We start from the raw sequence: 24,786 nt of genomic DNA, 5'->3' as shown, positions 1-24,786 counted from the left end.
TGAGACCGTGGTACTATATGCACTAATAAGCTCATCGCTAATCCATTAATCATTTTGATTTAATGGGATGGACGAGACAATACGAAATAATAAAAATTACATAGCAGATATACGTACTGATCCTGCAGCCTTTTCAAATACCGGCTAAACAATATATCCGTGATGATCAAGAAAAGTCATCAACAGAATCAATAGTGGTAAAACAAGGTGTGTGAGATCAATGGAAGTTGACATTCGATTGGTACGTCAATCCTAAATTCCAATTAGCCGAAGCAACATTGTATGCTGTAATTGTCTGTTTAGTGGTGAATGAAGTTAGCCTGAAAGAGAGAGCTTGACCCTTGAGTGTTGCGAAAGCTTGATAAGAAGCACCCCAGTTATGGCTCATGCTGATCCAACCGGTTTTGGTCCCCTTAACCCACATGTTATGAAGGTCACCAGCACCACCAACATTCATCACATACACCAACAACCAATATCCATTTCCTTGAAATGAAAATCTAATGCCACCTTTTCTAATTCCACTGCAGGGTACCCTATAATTAAGTACCAAATATACACAAACATGTTAGCCTAAAACCAACTTTTAGTTAATATGTTCTTTGTACAATTAAAAGGTTACAAATTTAGAAAAAAAAGTTTGATGCTTTCTGTTAAAGAAACATAAATGTATATATGTACCTGCGGTACATGACAGGGATGATGCCAGCTTTCCATTGAGCGATTTTCATGAACGCAGGTTTAGCCATGTCGAAATGGGTACGAGGAGGGTTGCACCATCCACCATTGTTTGAATCTTCAGACCAGTTTGGTGGACAGAGGTTGGTTGCAGTAATGGTTGTGTAGCCTGTGTAGCACCATGGTGACTGGACACATCGTATTTGGTAACACTGACCACAAGCGTATCCGTCACTAAATAGTGTCGAACTCAATGCGGCTGTGTCAGTACCGTATCCGTTAGTGACCAAGTTTCCATACCCACATGCACCTCCTGAAACAAAGTTGTTAATAGACTCTAAAAATAAATATTTGCTACATGATCAAATATTAAAATATTTTTGCATTACATACCCATGGTTGAGGCTGCAGACTCATCGCCATAGAATGTAGCGTGGGCGAGAGACCATGGACTAGGAACGTAGCCATGGTACATGGCTCGTGTAGGGTTTACGAGCCAGGAGAAGATGAGTGTGATGATACTAAAGAAGAAGCAAAAGCTCCGGGTATGATTAAATAAAGCCATTGTGTTTGATTTCTTAATCTTGATTACTTAAAGATGTAGTAGTGAAGTGTGTGTGATGTTGCTTATTAACTTCAATATCAAGGGACATTTATAGGATCCAAAATGTAACTAGTGACAAAATGTTAGAAGCGGGTTCAGTGGCTAACATGACCTTCACGTAGGTTGACATTCTAAAGTCAAACTTGCTTCCATTTTTCTTAAATATATACGTGCAAGCAAGTTGTATGTGTTTTGTTAGACTGGACAAATCTGAATTGGCTAAAAGCAAATAAATTTAATATTAGAATATTGTACATGCACGTCATTTTTATAAGATTGTGATAATACTCGTTTTACAAATAATCAAATGAGAAGGTTTCGGTTGTTGGATGACAAAGAATATAGAAAAGATTATATTCCACGTCTTGTTATATCTAGCCGACTGTGTTGTACTAGGGCAATTTATTTATTTATTTGTATTTGTATTATTATAAGGGCAAGGTGTTTATATTTATTCACACTTTATTTGTTAGCTTGAACAGGGCACCTATGTCATGAATTTATAGTTCAGTCAGACAAGTCAGAGATCAATTGTTCAGGTGCCAAACTGCAAACCATATTGACACCGGTTGACACAGTTGAGACTTCAGAGTTGGGACTACTGGCATTGTCACGAACCATCTTAGTAATTAAGAGGTGCCAAAATGAGTCAAAATCACTAATAAAATTATCCAGGTTATGTAACAAATTTGTAGTTTTTCCTAGCATTGAAATAAAATCATTATTTATTGTCTCATGTCACAAAATGAGTTATGGTCCCTGTTACGTATATGATGTTCGAATCTTAATAAGTTGAACAAATACTGTATAATGTGGGATGTTATTAATTACTGTATAATATAATGCTCAGCTTTGTAGGAACACATGTGTCGAATCTCAAATATACATATGAACATATACATTATCATGGTTTCATGTTTATACACATGAACATACATTGACTATGATTAAATACGAATGCACGCTTGTGAAATGCTGCCTAAACAAACGCCCTTCTCCATTATAAAGGTAAAAACTAAGGTAAATTTACAGCAACATCTTCCTCCTTCATGGCCAGTAATTTCATATGAATCACTCCTGCATTTGTTTTAGTCGGTTTTATTTAATACGATTATATAGAGGTTACGTGTAACTGATACAGAATAAACTTTAACTCTAAATAAAATTTCGTGGGGATAAGGTGCATACCAAGCTCAAGCTTCACTTCCTTCAGGCAATGCTATCAAATGGGTATCTTGATCAAACACTAGTGCGGTTTGACAGCTGAAATCAGAGAAACAATTACTAATAAATCTGCGAAAGTAGTCGTTTCGGAAAGGAAAAAAAAAAGAGGAGGATACAGGATAGGATGTAAGCCTCCCCATTTGTTCATATCAATTTATTTACTCATTAAGTAGGATGTAGCGACCCGACAAAATCGTCATTGACGGCGCCGTTTACTTAGGTCCCGTTACGTGGTCATAAGTCTTTAAAACAACGTTTGACCAAAAATCTGTCGCATTCATTTCAAATGTAAAGATTGTTTCAAAGTTTACAAGAATAGTTCAACCACAAGTTACGTTACAACGTTATAAGTACAATTGAAACCTATGCGATACAATTTAAAAGTAGCCAAAAGACGCTCCATGTATGCATATATACTCGACATCCAATGCAAGTATCAAAATAATGAGCGGAAACATGTATCACAAAACGTTCAAGGACCTGAGAAAAACATAGAAATCTGTCAACGAAAACGTTGGTGAAATCATAGGTTTAAGTAAGTAAGTAAGTACAAATGAACCACAAGATTTATATCGTTGAAATAATAGTAAACCATTCTAAAATTTGTTATCACGAGCACCCAATTATCAAGGCTTAACTTTCCATCCATAGAACCCCATCACAATAGTGTTAGAACATACACTGTTTCTCGAAAATATATTTCATCCGAATAACGGTAGCGAACCGTCCGAATGAGGGTTTGTCAAACCCATATGGCCATACAACATAAGTTCTCGCTTACACCCGGCAAGTGTAACTAATCATAATCGAATTGAGGATTTTTGTTCTAACTCGTATGTAGAATGTTTGTTTTCGTACTTGTGTTCACTTTGTAAAATGAAACGTTTATGTTTTCTCATCCCAAATGTAAGTTTAAAAGAGTAAAGGTGGGACTATGATCTCACCTTGAGTGCACGAGTAATAAATGAAATGTCCAGTTCTTATTGATTAAAAACGTTCCATATTAATTGATTTCGTTGCGAGGTTTTGACCTCTATATGAGACGTTTTTCAAAGACTGCATTCATTTTAAAACAAACCATAACCTTTATTTCATCAATAAAGGTTTTAAAAAGCTTTACGTATATTATCAAATAATGATAATCTAAAATATCCTGTTTACATACGACCATTACACAATGGTTTACAATACAAATATGTTACAACAAAATAAGTTTCTTGAATGCAGTTTTTACACAATATCATACAAGCATGGACTCCAAATCTCGTCCTTATTTAAGTATGCGACAGCGGAAGCTCTTAATAATCACATGAGAATAAACATGCTTAAAACGTCAACAAAAATGTTGGTGAGTTATAGGTTTAACCTATATATATCAAATCATAATAATAGACCACAAGATTTCATATTTCAATACACATCCCATACATAGAGATAAAAATCATTCATATGGTGAACACCTGGTAACCGACATTAACAAGATGCATATATATAAGAATATTCCCATCATTCCGGGACACCCTTCGGATATGATATAAATTTCGAAGTACTAAAGCATCCGGTACTTTGGATGGGGTTTGTTAGGCCCAATAGATCTATCTTTAGGATTCGCGTCAATTAGGGTGTCTGTTCCCTAATTCTTAGATTACCAGACTTAATAAAAAGGGGCATATTAGATTTCGATAATTCAACCATAGAATGTAGTTTCACGTACTTGTGTCTATTTTGTAAATCATTTATAAAACCTGCATGTATTCTCATCCCAAAAATATTAGATTTTAAAAGTGAGACTATAACTCACTTTCACAGATTTTTACTTCGTCGGGAAGTAAGACTTGGCCACTGGTTGATTCACGAACCTATAACAATATATACATATATATCAAAGTATGTTTAAAATATATTTACAACACTTTTAATATATTTTGATGTTTTAAGTTTATTAAGTCACCTGTCCTCGTTAGTAACCTACAACTAGTTGTCCACAGTTAGATGTACAGAAATAAATCGATAAATATTATCTTGAATCAATCTACGACCCAGTGTATACGTATCTCAGTATTGATCACAACTCAAACTATATATATTTTGGAATCAACCTCAACCCTGTATAGCTAACTCCAACATTCACATATAGAGTGTCTATGGTTGTTCCGAAATATATATAGATGTGTCGACATGATAGGTCGAAACATTGTATACGTGTCTATGGTATCTCAAGATTACATAATATACAATACAAGTTGATTAAGTTATGGTTGGAATAGATTTGTTACCAATTTTCACGTAGCTAAAATGAGAAAAATTATCCAATCTTGTTTTACCCATAACTTCTTCATTTTAAATCCGTTTTGAGTGAATCAAATTGCTATGGTTTCATATTGAACTCTATTTTATGAATCTAAACAGAAAAAGTATAGGTTTATAGTCGGAAAAATAAGTTACGTCGTTTTTGTAAAGGTAGTCATTTCAGTCGAAAGAACGACGTCTAGATGACCATTTTAGAAAACATACTCCCACTTTGAGTTTAACCATAATTTTTGGATATAGTTTCATGTTCATAATAAAAATCATTTTCTCAGAATAACAACTTTTAAATCAAAGTTTATCATAGTTTTTAATTAACTAACCCAAAATAGCCCGCTGTGTTACTACGACGGCGTAAATCCGATTTTACGGTGTTTTCCGTGTTTCCAGGTTTTAAATCATTAAGTTAGCATATCATATAGATATAGAACATGTGTTTAGTTAATTTTAAAAGTCAATTTAGAAGGATTAACTTTTGTTTGCGAACAAGTTTAGAATTAACTAAACTATGTTCTAGTGATTACGAGTTTAAACCTTCGAATAAGATAGTTTTATATATATGAATCGAATGATGTTATGAACATCATTACTACCTCAAGTTTAGTAGGTAAACCTACTGGAAGTGACAAGAAATGATCTAGCTTCAAAGGATCTTGGATGGCTTGAAAGTTCTTGAAGTAGGATCATGACACAAAAACAAGTTCAAGTAAGATTTTTACTCGAATTAAGATAGTTTATAGTTATAGAAATTGAATCAAAGTTTGAATATGAATATTACCTTGAATAAGAAAGATAACCTACTGTATATAACAAAGGTTTCTTGATCTTAGATGATTACTTGGAATGGATTAGAAAGCTTGGAAGTAAATTAGTAAACTTGAAGGGATTTTTGAAGTGTTCTTGAAGTGTTCTTGAAGTGTTCTTCCTATGATGATTATAGCTTGATTCTTGAAGTGATTTTTGATGAAGATGATGATTAACTACTGGAAAAATACGTTCATAATAGTGTGGGTGTGTTGAGAGAGAATTAGAAAGAGAATTGGAAGTGAAATGGAGTGAATGATGAGTGGTAATTGGTGAGTGGTGAGTGGGGTTAAAAGGATTTCTAGTTAGTTGACTAGCTCATGGTAGAAGTTAAAATTGATTAGTCATACATGACATAATCAAGAGTGGAATCCCATGCTAGTTCCTATTGGTATATACTCATAGTAAGTACGTTTTGAAGCTGTGTATAATACGGGTAAGAATACGACTAGAATTCTTGATGAAAGAAAAGAATGGAAAAGTAACTGTAACCATTTTCGTTAAGTATGAGTGTTTTGATATATGTCTTGAAGTCTTCCAAAAGTATTTTAATACATCTAAATACACTACATGTATATACATTTTAACTGAGTCGTTAAGTCATCGTTAGTCGTTACATGTAAGTGTTGTTTTGAAACCTTTAAGTTAACGATCTCAATTAATGTTGTTAACCCATTATTTATTATATCTAATGAGATGTTAAATTATTATATTATCATGATATTATGATATATTAATATATCTTAATATGATATATATACATTTAAATGTCGTTACATCGATAATCGTTACATATATGTCTCGTTTCGAAATCCTTAAGTTAGTAGTCTTGTTCATATGTATATAACTCATTGTTAATATACTTATGGAGATACTTACTTATCATAATCTCATGTTAACCATATGTATATCCATATATATATATATATATATATCATCATGTCGTTTTTACAAGTTTTAACGTTCGTGAATCGCCGGTCAACTTGGGTGGTCAATTGTCTATATGAAACATATTTCAATTAATCAAGTCTTAACAAGTTTGATTGCTTAACATATTGGAAACATTTAATCATGTAAATATCAATCTCAATTAATATATATAAACATGGAAAAGTTCGGGTCACTACAATAAAGTACTTCACAAGTAAACGTGTGCAAGGACAGTTGCTAGTCTTGACCTAAAAAAGTAGGTTGTATCAATAACGGTAAACACGATTGGTCAACGTTATTCAATTAGTCATATGGCTCGTTACGACTCGATTATATAGCATCTGAATTAAGTTGTCAAGTTTCATGCAAGAATCAAGTATACAAGAAGATTAGAACGATTTAAACAAGTATTGGTTAAGTTTGGACAAAAGACAACTTTGGTTAAGTTAACGTCAATGAAAAAGTCAACACGTTCGGGTCGAGTCCCGAACTATTTTTCTGAGGTTTTTAATCATATATAAGCATGTTAGAACAAGTTACATGTGAATCGGAGGTCGTAGCATAGCAAACATTTTTCGTAAATTGACAAGGTAGGTCAGTCCCTGAATGCGGCTATTGCCGCGCCGCGACACAGAAAGGCCGCGCCGCGACACTGTGCGGGAGCTGGTACCTGGGCTGTTTCAATTGTTCAAGTCTCATCCAAACTTCAATTTATCATAACTCATGAACCGTAAATACCTAAAACGCATACCATACATCGTTGGAAAGGTAATTTAACGAGGAACACAACTAAACACCTTTCATCAATTAAAAACATCATTTACAAAAATCAAAATTCAAGTTGAATGCTCATTTAATGTTCATCATAAATACTTTCAAGTTCATAAATGTACATTTATGATTCGGGAATTAAATGCACATATATAATATGCCGGTTCGTAGGTAATTACGCATACAATACTACTAAACACTTACAAACAACATTGCAAGGCTTTTAATGCATCAAAGATCACATTTAAGGCCACCAAACCCTAACTAACAATCATAAAATCCTTAATCATGTTAATGAGGCTTTTCCAAGTCAACTTACATACCAAATTGAAGCTAGTGATGCTAGTAACACATTTAATACATGCACTTTTAACATCTAACAACATATGATCAACCAAAACTCAAGATCAAACACACCCATTTCAAGTTTAAGCTAGTTACATCAAAATGACAAGAACAAGCATACAAATCATATATTCATGTTAGACTTGAGCCATAGACACTAATTAACACTTTTATAAGTTGAAAACATCAAGAACAAAGAATTTAGTAATTTTCGAAAGTTACCCAAACTTGATGAAATCGGTATGGAATTGAAGAGGAAGATGCAAGGATTCCAAATATGTAATTTGTTTCGATGTTTGATTGCTAACTTGAAAATGGATGATGAATCTTTGAATTGGTGTTTGAGAGAAAAAGTTGAAGTATTGAAAGAGAGAAGGAGGTGAATGAATGGATGAGAGTTCATGGTTGACTAGTTTACCTAGTCAAGAGTTTGGTCTCTTGGCAAGTTTAGTCCCTCGATTTTAAAAGCGGGTGCGTGAATTACCTAAACGAGATATATTAAAACGCATTTTAACGGAAGATGTTATAATCATATAACGGACTTTAAAAATAGTATAACAGAAAGTAAACAGAAAAAGGCGGAATGTTACATTACCTACTCCTTAAAAGTAATTTCGTCCCGAAATTTAAGTAGGCGTAGTAGTCGTTGTTTCTTCCTCGAGATCTTGCGTTTCTAAATCCGTGAATAGATGAGGGTATTTCCTTTGCATTTGATCTTGCGTTTCCCAAGTAAACTCGGGTCCCCTTTTGGCATTCCAATGGACCTTAACGATAGGGATTCTACTTTGTTTTAGCGTCTTGACGGAGGTGTCCACGATTTCAACCGATTCCTCCACAAAATGAAGTTTGTCATCAATAGTAAGTTCCTCGAGAGGGATGACGACATCGGGTTCGGCAAGGCACTTCTTCAAGTTGGATGCATTGAAAGTAGGATGAATGGAGTTCAGTTGAGGCGGAAGATCTAAACGATAAGCAACGGTTCCAACACGCTCCAAGATTTCGAAAGGACCAATATACCGCAGATTTAGTTTCCCTCGTTTCCCGAAACGGATTACACCTTTCCAAGGTGCGACTTTTAACATTACGCGGTCACCGACTTGAAATTCGAGGTCGTTGCATCTTTTGTTGGTATAGCTCTTTTGACGACTACGGGCCGTCCGGAGCCTATCTCGGATTTGAACGATCTTCTCGGTTGTTTCATGAATGAGTTCGGGTTCGGTGATTTGTGTGTCGCCTACTTCGGCCCAACAAAGGGGAGAACGACATTTTCGGCCATACAAAGCTTCGAAAGGTGCGGCGTTGATACTCGTGATAATGCTAAAAACGAACATATATTTCATAGCATTATTCCTCAAGAAAGACAAGCTTTTAGTTGCAATTGTTCTATTTACAAGTGATATTCGTTTAAATAATAAAAGGTGAAGACAAAAGACAGATTCGACGATTTGAAGACGCAAACGACCAAAAAGCTCAAAAGAACAAAAGACAATCAAAAAGGTTCAAAATATTGATGAGGAACGTCTCAAAATGACAAGAGTACAAGTTACAAGACGCAAAGTACGCGATTTAAAATAATACGCGAGGACGTCCGAAAATCCGGAACCGGGACCTGAGCCAAGAAGAAACGCCCGACGCAACGGACCAAAAATATCTAGTCTACTATGCACAAGAATATAATATAATATATATATAATTATATATAATTATATATTATATATATTATTATTATTATATTACGTCGGCAAGAAGAAAACAAAAGTAGTTGGCTGAATCCAAGGTGGCCATGCGACTCGCATGGCCAGAAGCACAAAACCATGCGAGTCGCATGGTGTAAGATTGCTGGTCAGGTCCTATAAATAGCCAGTTTTCTGACGAGTTTTAACATCATTTTTTCTTCTCTTCATACGAAGTAATATATTTATATTTATAATTTATATTTTAATTTTAATTATAATTCTAATAATAAGGGTATGTTAGCAAATGTTGTAAGGGTGTAAGTCGAAATTCTGTCCGTGTAACGCTACGCTATTTTTAATCATTGTAAGTTATGTTCAACCTTTTTATATTAATGTCTCGTAGCTAAGTTATTATTATGCTTATTTAAAACGAAGTAATCATGATGTTGGGCTAATTACTAAAATTGGGTAATTGGGCTTTGTACCATAATTGGGGTTTGGACAAAAGAACGACACTTGTGGAAACTAGGCTATGGGCTATTAATGGGCTTTATATTTGTTTAACTAAATGAAAGTTTGTTAATGTTAATATAAAGATTTACAATTGGGCGTCCCTATAAATTACCATATACACTCGATCGGACACGATGGGCGGGGTATTTATATGTACGAATAATCGTTCATTTAACCGGACACGGGAATGGATTAATAGCCACTAGAATAATTAAAACAGGGGTGAAATTACATTCAAGGGTAATTGGTGTAATTGTTAACAAAGTAGTAAAACCTTGGTTTACACGCAGTCGATAACCTGGTGTATTCATTAAACAAAGTATTAAAACCTTGTTACAATCCGAATCCCCAATTAGTTGGAATATTTAACTTCGGGTATAATAATAATTTGACAAGGACACTTGCAATTTATATTTATGACTGATGGACTGTTATGGACAAAAACCAGACGGACATATTAAATAATCCAGGACAAAGGACAATTAACCCATGGGCATAAAACTAAAATCAACACGTCAAACATCATGATTACGGAAGTTTAAATAAGCATAATTCTTTTATTTCATATTTAATTTCCTTTATTTTATATTTAATTGCACTTCTAATTATCGCACTTTTATTTATTGTTATTTTATTTTATCGCACTTTTAATTATCGTACTTTTTAATTATCGCAATTTAATTTTATCGCATTTTTATTATTCGCAATTTCATTATCGTTATTTACTTTACGCTTTAATTTAAAGTCTTGTATTTATTTTATATTTTACATTAGGTTTTAACTGCGACTAAAGTTTTAAAATCGACAAACCGGTCATTAAACGGTAAAAACCCCCCTTTATAATAATAATATTACCTATATATATATTTGTATTTTTAATAAAAGTAAACTAATATAGCGTTGAGCTTTGTTTAAAGATTTCCCTGTGGAACGAACCGGACTTACTAAAAACTACACTACTGTACGATTAGGTACACTGCCTATAAGTGTTGTAGCAAGGTTTAAGTATATCCATTCTATAAATAAATAAATATCTTGTGTAAAATTGTATCGTATTTAATAGTATTTTTCTAGTAAAATAATAACTATTTTATATACACCTCGTTCGACATCAAGTATTTTTGGCGCCGCTGCCGGGGAACGCTCGAAGCGAAACGCCATATTTTTAATTTTTAAGTTATAATTAGTTTTTGTAAAATTTATATTTTGTTTAAATAATAAAAAAAAAAAAAAAAAGAGCTTTTAAAAAACCAAAAAGAAAAAAAAAATATATACTTATATATATTTTTAAGATTTTTATTTACAAAATTATCAAATATTTCTATTTTTAGTTTTATAAAAATATAAGTTTTTATTTAAACTATATAAATATTTTATATTAAATAGAAAAACAGAAAAAAAAAAAAAATAATAATAATAATAATCGGGCCAAGGTACTGTAGCAGCCCAACTTTTGGCCTGGATCCGAACACCATGCGAGTCGCATGGCATTTCAACTAAACCCCATGCGAGTCGCATGAGGGGTCTGACAGGGCCACCCTCAAACCCTAAAAACGCATTAATTACGGAGTATAATATATTATTATTTAATTAAACCCTAGTTTTATTATTATTAATTAAGATTTTAGTTTAATTAATTACTTTTAATTAGTTTTTTTTATATTTAAAACTTAATACTTTTATTATAAAATATAAAAATAATATTTTTATAAAATCTAATATTTTTATAACTTTTTATAACTTTTTATATTTTGTCCCTTTTTAATCGTTGTAGCGTAATATTTGTATTTTATTTCTAACTCATATTTAATTTTAAACTTAGTTTTTGCTATAGTTATTTTTACTCCTAGATTTTTAGGCTTTGCCGTAGAATTCCTTAAGTGCTTTTTCTTTAGACTAAGATTTAGGTGCTTTAGAATTTTGCGACGCCTTTTTACGTTTTAGTTTCTTTTTAAGATATTTCCATTTGGGACTTAGTTTTTCCTGTAAGCTTTAATATTTTTAGACCTTTTACTATGTATCAATTATCATTTCAATTAGTAATTTCAATTTGCGATTATAATTTTAAGTTAGTTGTAGTAATAAGGTTAAATTAGTTAAGTATTTTTAAGTTTTGATAAGTTTCTTTTATTTTTCCGTCACCTTTTATTTTTCAACCATTTTTCTTTTTCGACCTTTTTCGACGAACTCTTTTTCTCTCTTATTTCTCGCTATTCTAGTTTTAGGACTTAGAATTTTTTTCTACTTCTTATCTAAATTTCTTAAAATTACGAAAATTTATTTTAAGTAGTTAAATTGATAGACATAAAAATTTTCTGGTTCGTAGTAATAGTTGGATTTGTACGTGGACCGGGTTATTGGAGCCAAACAGTCCTCAATTATATTGAGACCAAACGAATCCTGCCCCTCTGCTGCATCTTTTGGCTATTCGAAACGTGGGCAAAATCAGAAAAGTCTATTGATTGGATAACTTATTATAATTTTTCTTTCCTTTTTAAAACTAATAGGATATTCTGTGAATGCACCGAGCAAGACGTTCATCACCTTTTGTACGTTCACCACCTGTAACTAGATCAAGACATCGTTTAACAAATATAACCGCCGTTGATTTTTCTTTAGAATCGTCATCCAGTCGACCAAGTACTTCAGTTCAAATTTCCGATAATCCAGTTTTTGAAACAAACCTCACAATTGAGAATCCAGAAAATATTCAGGAACGGTTCATAGATCCTGAACCATTAAACTTTCCTCCGGAACCACCAATCATTCAAACAGAGATTGTTGAGGAACGAACTATTAAATCAGAATCATCTAGTGATACCGATTCAACAAATTCAATTATGGAGAATCTGGAACCTTTAAGTATGGAAGACCGAATGAGAGCTAAACGCACTGGCCAAGGTCACGCAATTACTCATCCAGACATTAATGCGCCAGATTATGAAATCAAAGGACAAATTCTACACATGGTAACTAATCAATGCCAATTTAGTGGTGCGCCGAAGGAAGATCCAAATGAACATCTACGTACCTTTAATAGGATCTGCACACTATTTAAAATACGAGAAGTGGAGGATGAACAGATATATCTCATGTTATTTCCCTGGACTTTAAAGGGAGAAGCCAAAGATTGGTTGGAATCGTTACCTGAAGGAGCGATCGATACATGGGATGTTTTAATTGACAAATTTCTTAAACAATTTTTTCCTGCATCTAAAGCCGTAAGACTTCAAGCAGAAATTGTTACGTTCACACAGAAACCAAATGAAACTCTATATGAGGCGTGGACAAGATATGGAAAGTTGTTAAGAGGATGTCCGCAACATGGTTTAGACACCTGTCAAATAGTACAAATATTCTACCGAGGATGCGACATCACTACAAGAAAAGACATAGATATAGCAGCTGGTGGTTCGATTATGAAGAAAACCGAAACTGATGCTTACAAAATTATTGATAACACTGCTTCCCACTCACATGAGTGGCACCAAGAAAAAGATATCATTAGATCATCTAAAGCAGCTAGAGCCGATTCTAGCCATGACTTAGATTCCATTTCCGCAAAGATAGATGCTTTCGAGAGACGAATGGAAAAGATGACTAAAGATATTCATGCTATACGAATTAGTTGTGAGCAGTGTGGAGGACCACATTTGACAAAAGATTGTCTCAGTATTGAATTAACAATGGAACAAAGAGAGAATATTTCATACATAAACCAAAGGCCTGGAAATAATTATCAAAATAATTATCAACCGCCAAGACCGATTTATAATCAAAATCAGAATTATAACCGAAATATTCCATACAATAACCAACAAGGTCCTAGCAATCAACAAGTATCCAACAATACTTACAATCAGCAAAGACCGAATTTTCAAAACAAACCACCACAACAAACCGATGATAAAAAGCCGAATTTAGAAGATATGATGACGAAGCTAGTTGAAACTCAAACGCAGTTTTTCACATCTCAAAAACAAACCAATGAACAAAATGCTCAAGCATTTAGAAATCAACAAGCTTCTATTCAAAATCTAGAACAAGAAGTAAGTAACCTAGCAAGGTTAATAGGTGAAAGAAAACCGGGAAGTTTACCTAGTGATACAAATGCTAACCCCCGGAATGAAACAGCTAAAGCTATTACCACAAGAAGTGGTACAACACTTAAACCACCTGAAATACCTGTAACTTCTGATGAAACTATTCCTACTTCACAAGAACCACAACCTGATCAAGATAAGGAAAAAGAACCGGTAGTTGAGAAGGTTAATGAAGATAACACAGTTAAAGATAAACCTTATGTTAAACCATACCAACCACCACTTCCTTATCCGAGTAAAATGAAAAAGGAAAAACTTGAAGCCGAGCAATCCAAATTCTTGGATATGTTTAAACAGATAAATGTAAATCTTCCTTTCATTGATGTGATTTCAGGAATGCCAAGGTATGCTAAATTCTTGAAAGATCTAATCACGAATAGAAGGAAAATGGAAGAACTCTCGGCTGTCACTATGAATGCTAATTGTTCAGCAGTGCTGTTGAATAAGATACCAGAAAAACTATCTGATCCAGGAAGTTTCACAATTCCATGTTTTCTGGGTAGTCTTAGTTCAATAGAAGCATTGGCAGATTTAGGTGCTAGTATAAATCTAATGCCGTATTCACTATACGCTAAACTAGACCTTGGAGAATTGAAACCAACCAGAATAAGCATACAACTAGCCGATCGATCAATAAAATATCCTAGAGGGATAATGGAGAACATGCTAGTTAAAGTTGGTACTTTAGTATTCCCAGTAGATTTTGTTGTTTTGGACATGGAAGAAGATTCTCAAGTTCCTCTCATATTAGGAAGACCATTCTTAAACACGGCTAAAGCAATGATAGACGTGTTCGGTAAGAAACTGACCCTAAGTATAGAGGATGAGAGTGTTACCTTTTCAGTTGATAGAGCAATGCAACAACCACAATCTGCAGATGATACATGTTATTATATTAAAACTATAGATGCACATGCAGAATTGTTAGAAGAATTTCCAGAATTACAAGGAACAGGAGAATGTTCTTTAGGAGAAGGTAATGAACCAATTGATGAAGCTGAAATGTTAGCTACACTTATAGCTAATGGATATGAACCAACAACAGAAGAAATACAAATGCTAAAAGAAGAAGACAGATATCGATATAAATCATCGATAGAAGAACCTCCGAAATTAGAGTTAAAGCCGCTTCCAAACCATTTGGAATACGCTTATTTACATGGTGAATCTGAATTACCTGTAATAATATCGTCTTCTCTTACTGAAAATGAGAAATCACAACTCATTTCTGTGTTGAAAGCTCATAAACAAGCCATTGCATGGAAGATTCATGATATTAAAGGAATAAGTCCTTCGTATTGCACACATAAAATCCTTATGGAAGAAGGTCATAAAACGTATGTGCAACGCCAACGAAGACTAAATCCTAATATGCAAGATGTAGTTAAGAAAGAGATTATTAAACTGCTAGATGCAGGTTTGATATATCCAATCTCTGATAGTCCATGGGTAAGCCCAGTTCAATGCGTGCCTAAGAAGGGTGGCATGACTGTCATCACAAATGAGAAAAATGAGCTTATTCCTACTAGGACTGTAACAGGATGGCGTGTATGTATTGATTATAGAAAATTAAATGACGCCACCAGAAAAGATCACTTTCCCTTACCTTTCATAGATCAAATGTTGGAAAGATTAGCCGGAAATAGTTACTATTGTTTTCTAGATGGATTTTCCGGATATTTTCAAATTCCAATAGCACCCGAAGATCAAGAGAAAACCACATTCACGTGCCCTTATGGTACTTTTGCTTACAAAAGAATGCCATTTGGACTTTGCAACGCCCCTGCAACCTTTCAAAGGTGTATGATGGCGATTTTTCACGACATGATAGAAGAATGCATGGAAGTATTCATGGATGACTTTTCAGTCTTCGGTGATACATTTAAATCATGTCTAGTAAATCTGGAACGAATGCTAATTAGATGCGAAAAATCAAATCTAGTACTTAATTGGGAGAAATGCCATTTCATGGTTAAAGAAGGCATCGTTCTTGGACATAAAATTTCAAAAGATGGAATTGAAGTGGATAGAGCTAAAGTAGATGTAATTGCTAAACTTCCACATCCCACCAATGTTAGAGGAGTTAGGAGTTTTCTAGGGCATGCCGGTTTTTACCGACGTTTCATAAAAGATTTTTCTAAAATTGCCACTCCTATGAATAAACTCCTAGAAAAGGATGCGCCATTCATCTTTTCAGATGAATGTATCAAATCTTTTAATATTCTTAAAGAGAAACTCACTAATGCACCGATCATGATAACACCAAATTGGAATCTACCATTTGAACTAATGTGCGATGCGAGTGATTTTGCAATGGGAGCCGTTTTAGGACAAAGGATTGAAAAACGATTTCAACCTATATATTATGCTAGTAAGACATTACAAGGAGCACAAACGAACTATACAACTACTGAAAAAGAACTCCTTGCTATTGTCTTTGCTTTTGACAAATTTCGATCATATCTCGTTCTAGCAAAAACGGTGGTCTATACCGACCATTCTGCTCTTAGATACCTATTTTCAAAACAAGATGCTAAACCAAGATTAATCCGTTGGATCTTACTCTTACAAGAGTTTGATATTGAAATCCGAGATAAAAAAGGAGCAGAAAATCTCGCCGCTGATCATCTTTCTCGTCTTGAAAATCCCGAATTAGAAGTTCTGAATGAATCGGCCATACAAGACAACTTTCCTGATGAATATCTATTGAAGATAGATTATAAAGAAATCCCATGGTTTGCAGACTATGCAAACTACTTAGTTTGTGGATTCCTTGAAAAAGGATTATCATACCAAAGACGAAAGAAATTCTTCAGTGATATAAAACACTATTTCTGGGAAGATCCACATCTGTTTAAAAGTTGTCCCGATGGAATAATACGCCGATGTGTATTTGGAGATGAAGCTAGTAAAATTTTAAATCATTGTCACACAGGACCAACAGGAGGGCATTATGGGCCTCAACTAACAGCAAGAAAAGTTTATGAAGCTGGATTCTATTGGCCCACAATTTACAAAGACGCACACCTTCTTTGCAAATCCTGTGATGCATGTCAAAGGGCCGGAAGAATAAGTCAACGTGATGAAATGCCACAAAATGTCATCCAAGTATGTGAAGTATTTGACATTTGGGGTATTGACTTTATGGGTCCATTTCCAAAATCTCATAATAATCTATATATACTCGTAGCCATTGATTATGTATCTAAATGGGCGGAAGCACAAGCTCTCCCAACTAACGATGCACGAGTTGTAGTCAACTTTTTAAAACGTCTTTTTGCAAGGTTTGGAACACCGAAAGCTTTAATAAGTGATCGGGGTACTCATTTCTGTAATAATCAACTTGAGAAAGTTCTTAAAAGATATGGAGTAACTCATAAAATCTCCACCGCATATCATCCACAAACAAGTGGACAAGTTGAAAATACCAACCGAGCCTTAAAACGTATTCTAGAGAAAACCGTAGGATCAAATCCGAAGGAATGGTCCATTAAATTGGAGGATGCACTCTGGGCTTTTAGAACAGCCTACAAAACTCCAATTGGAACCACACCTTTTAGACTTGTTTATGGAAAAGCGTGTCATCTTCCAGTAGAAATTGAACACAAAGCATTTTGGGCTTTGAAGACATGTAATCTTGATTTACATGAAGCCGGACGTCTACGATTAAGTCAACTAAACGAATTAGAAGAATTAAGACATGAAGCATACGAAAATTCGTTAATCTATAAAGAAAGAACGAAGAAATGGCATGATAAAAGAATCAGAAGTTCAAAAGAATTTAAAGAAGGAGACAGAGTTCTTCTTTTCAATTCACGATTCAAGCTATTTCCTGGAAAATTGAAATCAAGATGGTCTGGACCATTCATAGTCAAAAGAGTTTTCCCATACGGAACGATAGAATTGATAAATTCAAATGGGATTGAATTTAAAGTTAATGGTCACAGAGTTAAACATTACATACAGGGTCCGATGGAAGTCGACAACGAAGTTAATCACAATTTCGACACCACAGCTAACTAAGTGTGGGGAGAATCAAGTCTTTAAAGGATAATATGTATTTCTGTTAAAGTTAGATTGTCTGTTTTCGTGTAGTTCTCGAAAATGGAACACGTATGGTCTTTCCCTAGCAGACCCTAAAGAACTAGTCTTCTCCCCCCATTCTGAATTTTTATTTTTTTTAGGTTTTTACGAAATGAAGACTGCCTGTGAACTAAACCATGGTCTAATGCTACACGCTTTGATCACTAAACGTAATAATGACATACTACCGAGTGAATTAGTATCAGTAATCAGAGAAAGAATGGACGGAGTTAGAAAAGGATCCAGATGCGAAGATAATAAGTTACAATTTGGTAAAGGAAAATCAAAATCCGCAGCGAAAAGAAGAGCACGACACCTAGAACGATGTCACAAATGCGGAAAATGGTCACATGGAGGTAAATGTTCAAATAATCAAACCTATTCAAATACCGAATTTGTTACTTTATGCAGAGACGGACCGTTCATATGTTTAGAAGAAAAGACAATGAATGCTCGAGGTTACGCCTATGCAGCCATGGAAGACCAATTAAACCGACTATCTTATGAATATAATAGATCATATAACTAAGAAATCTATTTCACAGGTATGTCTGTACAGTTTTTATTTTTATTTTATTTTTATTTTTAACCTTTTGATAATAAACGCTAATTTGTTCGCTAAAAAGTATTAAATTGGTATTAAATAAAATTAGGTTTGGCGACCGAAATTATTGATATCGTTCAAAAATTTATTACATCACTGCGAAATTTAACGTTTATTCTTAAGGTATAAATATCTTTAATCAATCAACCCAAAATATTTCAAAAATTCGTCATGAGTTAAATTAGGTCTTGGAACCGAAATTACTTTACCGAAAAGAGGGGCGCATATTTTTGATAATATTTGATTGATTAAAGTGGGATAAAAAGACAAAAAGATTTTTAATTTTATTTTTACCATATTTTTAAAAATTAATATTTAAATCTTAAATTAATATTGTAAACTTTGTAAAAACAATATATTTAAATTATAAATATTTGAAAAATTAATATAAGTTTGGTATGAATTTATAAATTTTTAAATTAAGTTTGGTGTGAATTTTTAATTTTTAAAATATTAATTTTTAATTTTATGCATTTTAAATTTTGAGTTTGGTGTGAATTTTTAATTTTAATTTTGAATTTTATATTTATGTTGTGTGAATTTAAAAACAAAAATTTACTTTATCTCATTAAGTTAAGAATATGATTTTTAAGATTCGTCGTAAGTTGAAGACTAGGTCTTTGAACCGAAATTGCTTTACCCGAGGGAGGGACGAGAACTTTTATTATCATTATTTTTAATCTTATTGATTTAAAGTATGCCAAAAACATTAAAAAACCCAAAAAAAAAAAAAAAAAAAAAAAAAAAAAAAAAAAAAAAAAAAAAACCTGGAATTACACCCCATGCGAGTCGCATGGGGGAAAGGGTTATGCCATGCGACTCGCATGGCCACTAAAAACTGGACAGGAACAAAATCCAGCCGAGTTCTGCTCTTTCTTTCACAATAACACACACATACACGAACCATCTCCAAACTCTCTCAATTTTTCACCAATTTTCACCAAATTTCTTGCAAAACTTCACAATAATCATGCCTAGATTCAGTAGTCTCAACCCCTTCAGGAGAAAGGTAAAGATTTCACCCCTAATCTCTTTAAATTCGAATTTTTGTGTTCTTGAGCTAGAAAATTTATATTTTGATTTTGTTAAATTTAGGTGTAATTAGAGCTAAATTGTTGTTATATTATGCATGTATATCCTAGATAGAAGCTATTTAACATGAATTGAAGCTAAAAACTTCAAATTTTTAAGAATCTAGGGTTTGTGTTCTTGAGCAATTTGGGGCTTTTTGATATAAACAGGTTATGGCCGATTTTTGTCATGAATTGTTGCTAAATTAAGTAGTGTAACATGTTTAGGTAGTTAATTGATCCAAACTTTGAGCCTAAACATGTTTTTGAGAATTAAAGTAGACTTTTTAAGCCTAAAAATTCATGAACTTGGATAATTTGATATAAAGGCCATTTGAAACTTGTTTCATTGCTAGTAATGATTATTTTGACATGTTATTTGAGTTGAATGCTTATGAACTTTGGCGAAAATTTTCGTATATGCTTATTTGAAAAAGTGTAGACTTGACAAAAATATGAAAATGAACACTAGTTTGATTTGAATGCCATGTAACAAGTGTTTAATTGCTATAATGATTATTGTTGACATGTTTAAGAGTTTAAATGTGATAAAACATTGTATACATTTTTCGTATGTAAAAGTGTAGAATTGTTATTGTTAAGAAAATGTGTATAAAATGTGTTATGAATTGAACAGGTCATCATAATTGTTTCAAGTTATTATTTTGTTAACACTAATGCATATTTGGATGCACAAATTTTGTGTTTAATGTGTTTTGCAGAAAGCCGATACTGGAGGTTCAGGAGCATCATCGTCCAGGCAACCAGAGCCCGAACCGAAAATGTTTCATGAACAGGAACAACATATGCAACAAGAAGAAGAAGAACAGGAGGAGCAACATATTCCTTATCACGATCAAGATCAATTATTCGTGAATCAGTTTCGTCAATTCGCTCCACATCAAAGGATTCTGAGTTTAGACATTAATGAAGATCAGTTACACCCAAATCTGAGATTTGATAGATGTTGGATAGAGTATCCAGATTATCAAAAGAACATGCACATTCTCTACTTTAAGGTTGTTGAAATGCCAAGGGCAATTGACTGGGTACCTTTGGAAACAGTTGACCTTGCCGAACCGATTCGGCAATTATTGGTGCAAAGGTATGGTAATTCTCAGTTTAACGATTGGATGCGCCTATTTTCCATTCGTAGAACCATATATAGGGAATGGTGTATAGAATTACTTAGTACTATTAAGTTAAACAGTGATGTTAGGAGAATAGATGATAGAAGCTTTATTAGGTTTCTGTTAGGTGGACGAATGTACAGAATGTCCATGATAGATTTAGCAAGGGCCTTACAGATTTACACCCCTGCTGAACTTTTGAGCCCCGACTGTAATAGCCTGATTGCCCAAGGAGAAAGGGTAGATAGGGAATTTGATATTAACGCTGTCTGGAGGCGTATGTCCCACTTTAATGAATTTCACGCCAGTGGAAATCATACATACTTAGATATAGACAGAGCTGAACTCCGGGTGATTCATAGATTCTTAGCAAACACAATCACACAAAGGGGTAGGAATAAGGAGAAATTGACCGTAAACGATTTGTTCTACCTTAAGTGTATTAGAGACCCGAGGAGTTTCGTTAACATTCCCTATTGTGTTGGTTATTATCTCGCTAATGTAGTTTCGGGGATGAAATCGGGGAGTATTATAGGTGGTGGTATTTTCATTACTCTCATTGGAGAGTATTTAGGTGTAGATAAGCACCAAGGGGGTCCAATGAACGAAATAGAGGACGGAGGTGAAACTATAAGTTCAAACCTTTATCACGGTGCAAGGGTATTATTGATGAGACGTGGTCGGGTATATCGATACGAGGGACCTCAGCGACAGGTAGAGAGAGGTTCGGATGACGAGATGGAGGAGGCGAACAACATTATAGGAGTTGTTCGGGAGACTGCTCTTGATTTAGGTATTCGTATGGAGGATGAATACATGACGAACTATGATAGGCATATGCAGTACGAGGCATGGCAACGCCGGAATGACTACGAGCATTCCCGGCAACGAGAGCATGACCGATGGGATTATCATCAGCGCCAAATTATAAGCCAGTTGCAGCCTGGTGAGATGTATTATCCGACCCGACCCGCATACTATCCCGCACATCAGCCAGAGATGAGACCACCATATGATTCATATGATTATGACGCAGCATACCAGTACACCTATAATCAGCCATGGAACCCGGACGCGAACATGAATTGGGATCCATATCCTAATTTTCCTCCTAACCCACCTCCTGATCAGTAGAGATAAGTGGTAATTTTTATTTTTATTTTAAACACTTAACATTTTATTATGTTTATGTAATGTTGGATATTTTATTATTATTGTGTACTAATATTTTTCTTATAGTTTGAAAGTGGGATGCCAAAGTTCCATTTCAAATTGCATGTATGATTATATTTGTATTGTATGTATTCTATTTTTATGCACAAAACAGGGTGAAACAACGCGTTTTCAAAGACTGGCATTAAGTTCAGCAAAAGCAAGTAATTTTGACGACAATGATGCAAAATGTATGTGAAATAACAACAAGACGGAATGAACAAATGACGTGCACCATTTATCATTCAGCAAACAAACGCCAATATATTAGGAAACTTTGGTAAAAATTTAATAATTTTCACACAAATCACCCTCAATAATTTAAATTGTTACTGATTTCTTGCAAATGAGGGCATTGCAAGATCTTAAGTGTGGGAAGGGGTTAAATTCTTTCGGATTTTAAAATTTTTATATTAAACACTTGGTTACCATTAAAAATACTAGTAAAGCAGTAGTTGTATTAGAATCTAGTGCTCTCTGATAAAAAAAGAACAGCCCTAGTCTTATATACTGACTACCCAATTCTAGTAAAATTTTTCAAAATTTTCAATTAAATGAATTCAAAATCATGTTTATACATATTTATGAACGATAAAACTAGGTTTTAACACCGAAATTATTGTTACCTCGGAAAGGACATAAATTGAGAAACAAACTAAAATGTTAAAATTCATTTAAAATGGAATAGAGAACGATAAAAAGGAAAATAAAAGCCAAGTGTGGGAAAATTTACCAAGTTATTTTAAACATATGTCACATATATTTGTAACAAATAACTGAAAATACTTTTGCTTTGGACTAAACTAAACTGTTTTACCCGATGAAAGAAAAGAAGAGATGGATCTACACGATGAATCAATTCCATCATTAAAAGGAAGTAAAGTCTTCCGAAAAAGACACGCGCTTCTTGATTTAGGTCATGAAGTTGTCGTTCAGACCAGCTGTAGGTTGACGAAAAATCTAGAAAAGTCATCACTAAAATCAGCAGGAAATCCACGGACCTCAGCATCAAACAGGGTCGCCATGTGGTCAGATTTATCCTAACCATGAGAAGGATTTATCTCGTACAATGGGGAGGCACCGTGCAAATTAGCTGGATAAGACTAATGAATCAGATCCCCAGAAAGGATGATCTCCTTAAAGATTAAAAATCAGCTTTTAAGACTGATATTACTCAATCCTAGAGATTGACCTTAAAGATTGAGAATTACAAACTCATGGAATTCGATGATATCTAAACTCGAGCTTGAACGAGAAAATATTTTGATCAAAATTATAAACCGATTTGTTTTCTGAAAAACCCATTTTCAATGCGTTCATTACCATTGAACGTAAAATCCTAGGAATTCACCTGGAATTCATTAGGTCACCTGAAATAAATCGGGTGTCAACCGTAAGAACGGTGGTTGCATAACATGGTCAAAGACAGGACCTTGTGCCAAACCGACAAATTATAAGGGTGAGCTTTACTATTGCTCCTACCAAGGATAGTAATTGCGTCCGACACGTTATAGACCATAATCAAAAGCATGTCACGGGACATTGCCTTAAACAGTTGCTTGTTCAACGCTTTCCTTTACAACCGGACGGTAGTTTGCCGAAAGGTAATATACGGGACAAGTAAACTGGACGTGTTGCTTTCCTAATACAAGGTTAGCAAGTGGGTGACACAAAACCGCAAGTTTTGAGCTAAAATTTTCAAATCTGAAACCCACCAAACCCACAAAAAATATTTTGCAAACACCGGTAAAGGGTTATTCCGGAAAATTTATCTAGGGTAAAAACTAGATTTAATTTTCAAAAGATCAAATGTTTTCATAAAGATCCAATTTCCTTAATGGATCTAAATTTTTATAGTCATGTGGGACTGTAAACCATATCATCACTACCATTGTTTATACCGCCGTATAGAAATCACTGATGTACAAAGTATGAAGAATAAAGAAGTGATTCTAGTATTTCAAGACAATATTGCTTGAGGACAAGCAACGCTCAAGTGTGGGAATATTTGATAATGCTAAAAACGAACATATATTTCATAGCATTATTCCTCAAGAAAGACAAGCTTTTAGTTGCAATTGTTCTATTTACAAGTGATATTCGTTTAAATAATAAAAGGTGAAGACAAAAGACAGATTCGACGATTTGAAGACGCAAACGACCAAAAAGCTCAAAAGAACAAAAGACAATCAAAAAGGTTCAAAATATTGATGAGGAACGTCTCAAAATGACAAGAGTACAAGTTACAAGACGCAAAGTACGCGATTTAAAATAATACGCGAGGACGTCCGAAAATCCGGAACCGGGACCTGAGCCAAGAAGAAACGCCCGACGCAACGGACCAAAAATATCTAGTCTACTATGCACAAGAATATAATATAATATATATATAATTATATATAATTATATATTATATATATTATTATTATTATATTACGTCGGCAAGAAGAAAACAAAAGTAGTTGGCTGAATCCAAGGTGGCCATGCGACTCGCATGGCCAGAAGCACAAAACCATGCGAGTCGCATGGTGTAAGATTGCTGGTCAGGTCCTATAAATAGCCAGTTTTCTGACGAGTTTTAACATCATTTTTTCTTCTCTTCATACGAAGTAATATATTTATATTTATAATTTATATTTTAATTTTAATTATAATTCTAATAATAAGGGTATGTTAGCAAATGTTGTAAGGGTGTAAGTCGAAATTCTGTCCGTGTAACGCTACGCTATTTT

General features: G+C 33.9%; 1 protein-coding gene and 1 pseudogene across 1 annotated transcript; both read right to left on the bottom strand.

Moving 5' to 3' along the window:
• Positions 1–217: 217 nt before the first annotated feature.
• On the bottom strand, positions 218–1,243 carry LOC139891515 (expansin-A7-like). The gene is made up of 3 exons (XM_071874485.1): positions 1,072–1,243; positions 682–991; positions 218–536 (listed from the first exon to the last, which is right to left on the bottom strand). The coding sequence occupies exons 1-3, from the start codon at positions 1,241–1,243 to the stop codon at positions 218–220; spliced, it is 801 nt and encodes a 266-aa protein (XP_071730586.1).
• Positions 1,244–2,475: 1,232 nt separating this feature from the next.
• Positions 2,476–24,786, bottom strand: part of LOC139888368 (PGR5-like protein 1A, chloroplastic) — a 137,976-nt pseudogene continuing 115,665 nt past the window's right edge.

Source organism: Rutidosis leptorrhynchoides, chromosome 2 (assembly GCF_046630445.1).
Source record: "Rutidosis leptorrhynchoides isolate AG116_Rl617_1_P2 chromosome 2, CSIRO_AGI_Rlap_v1, whole genome shotgun sequence".
In the NCBI taxonomy this organism is placed as follows: domain Eukaryota; kingdom Viridiplantae; phylum Streptophyta; class Magnoliopsida; order Asterales; family Asteraceae; genus Rutidosis; species Rutidosis leptorrhynchoides.
This window is presented reverse-complemented; position numbering and strand designations above follow the sequence as displayed.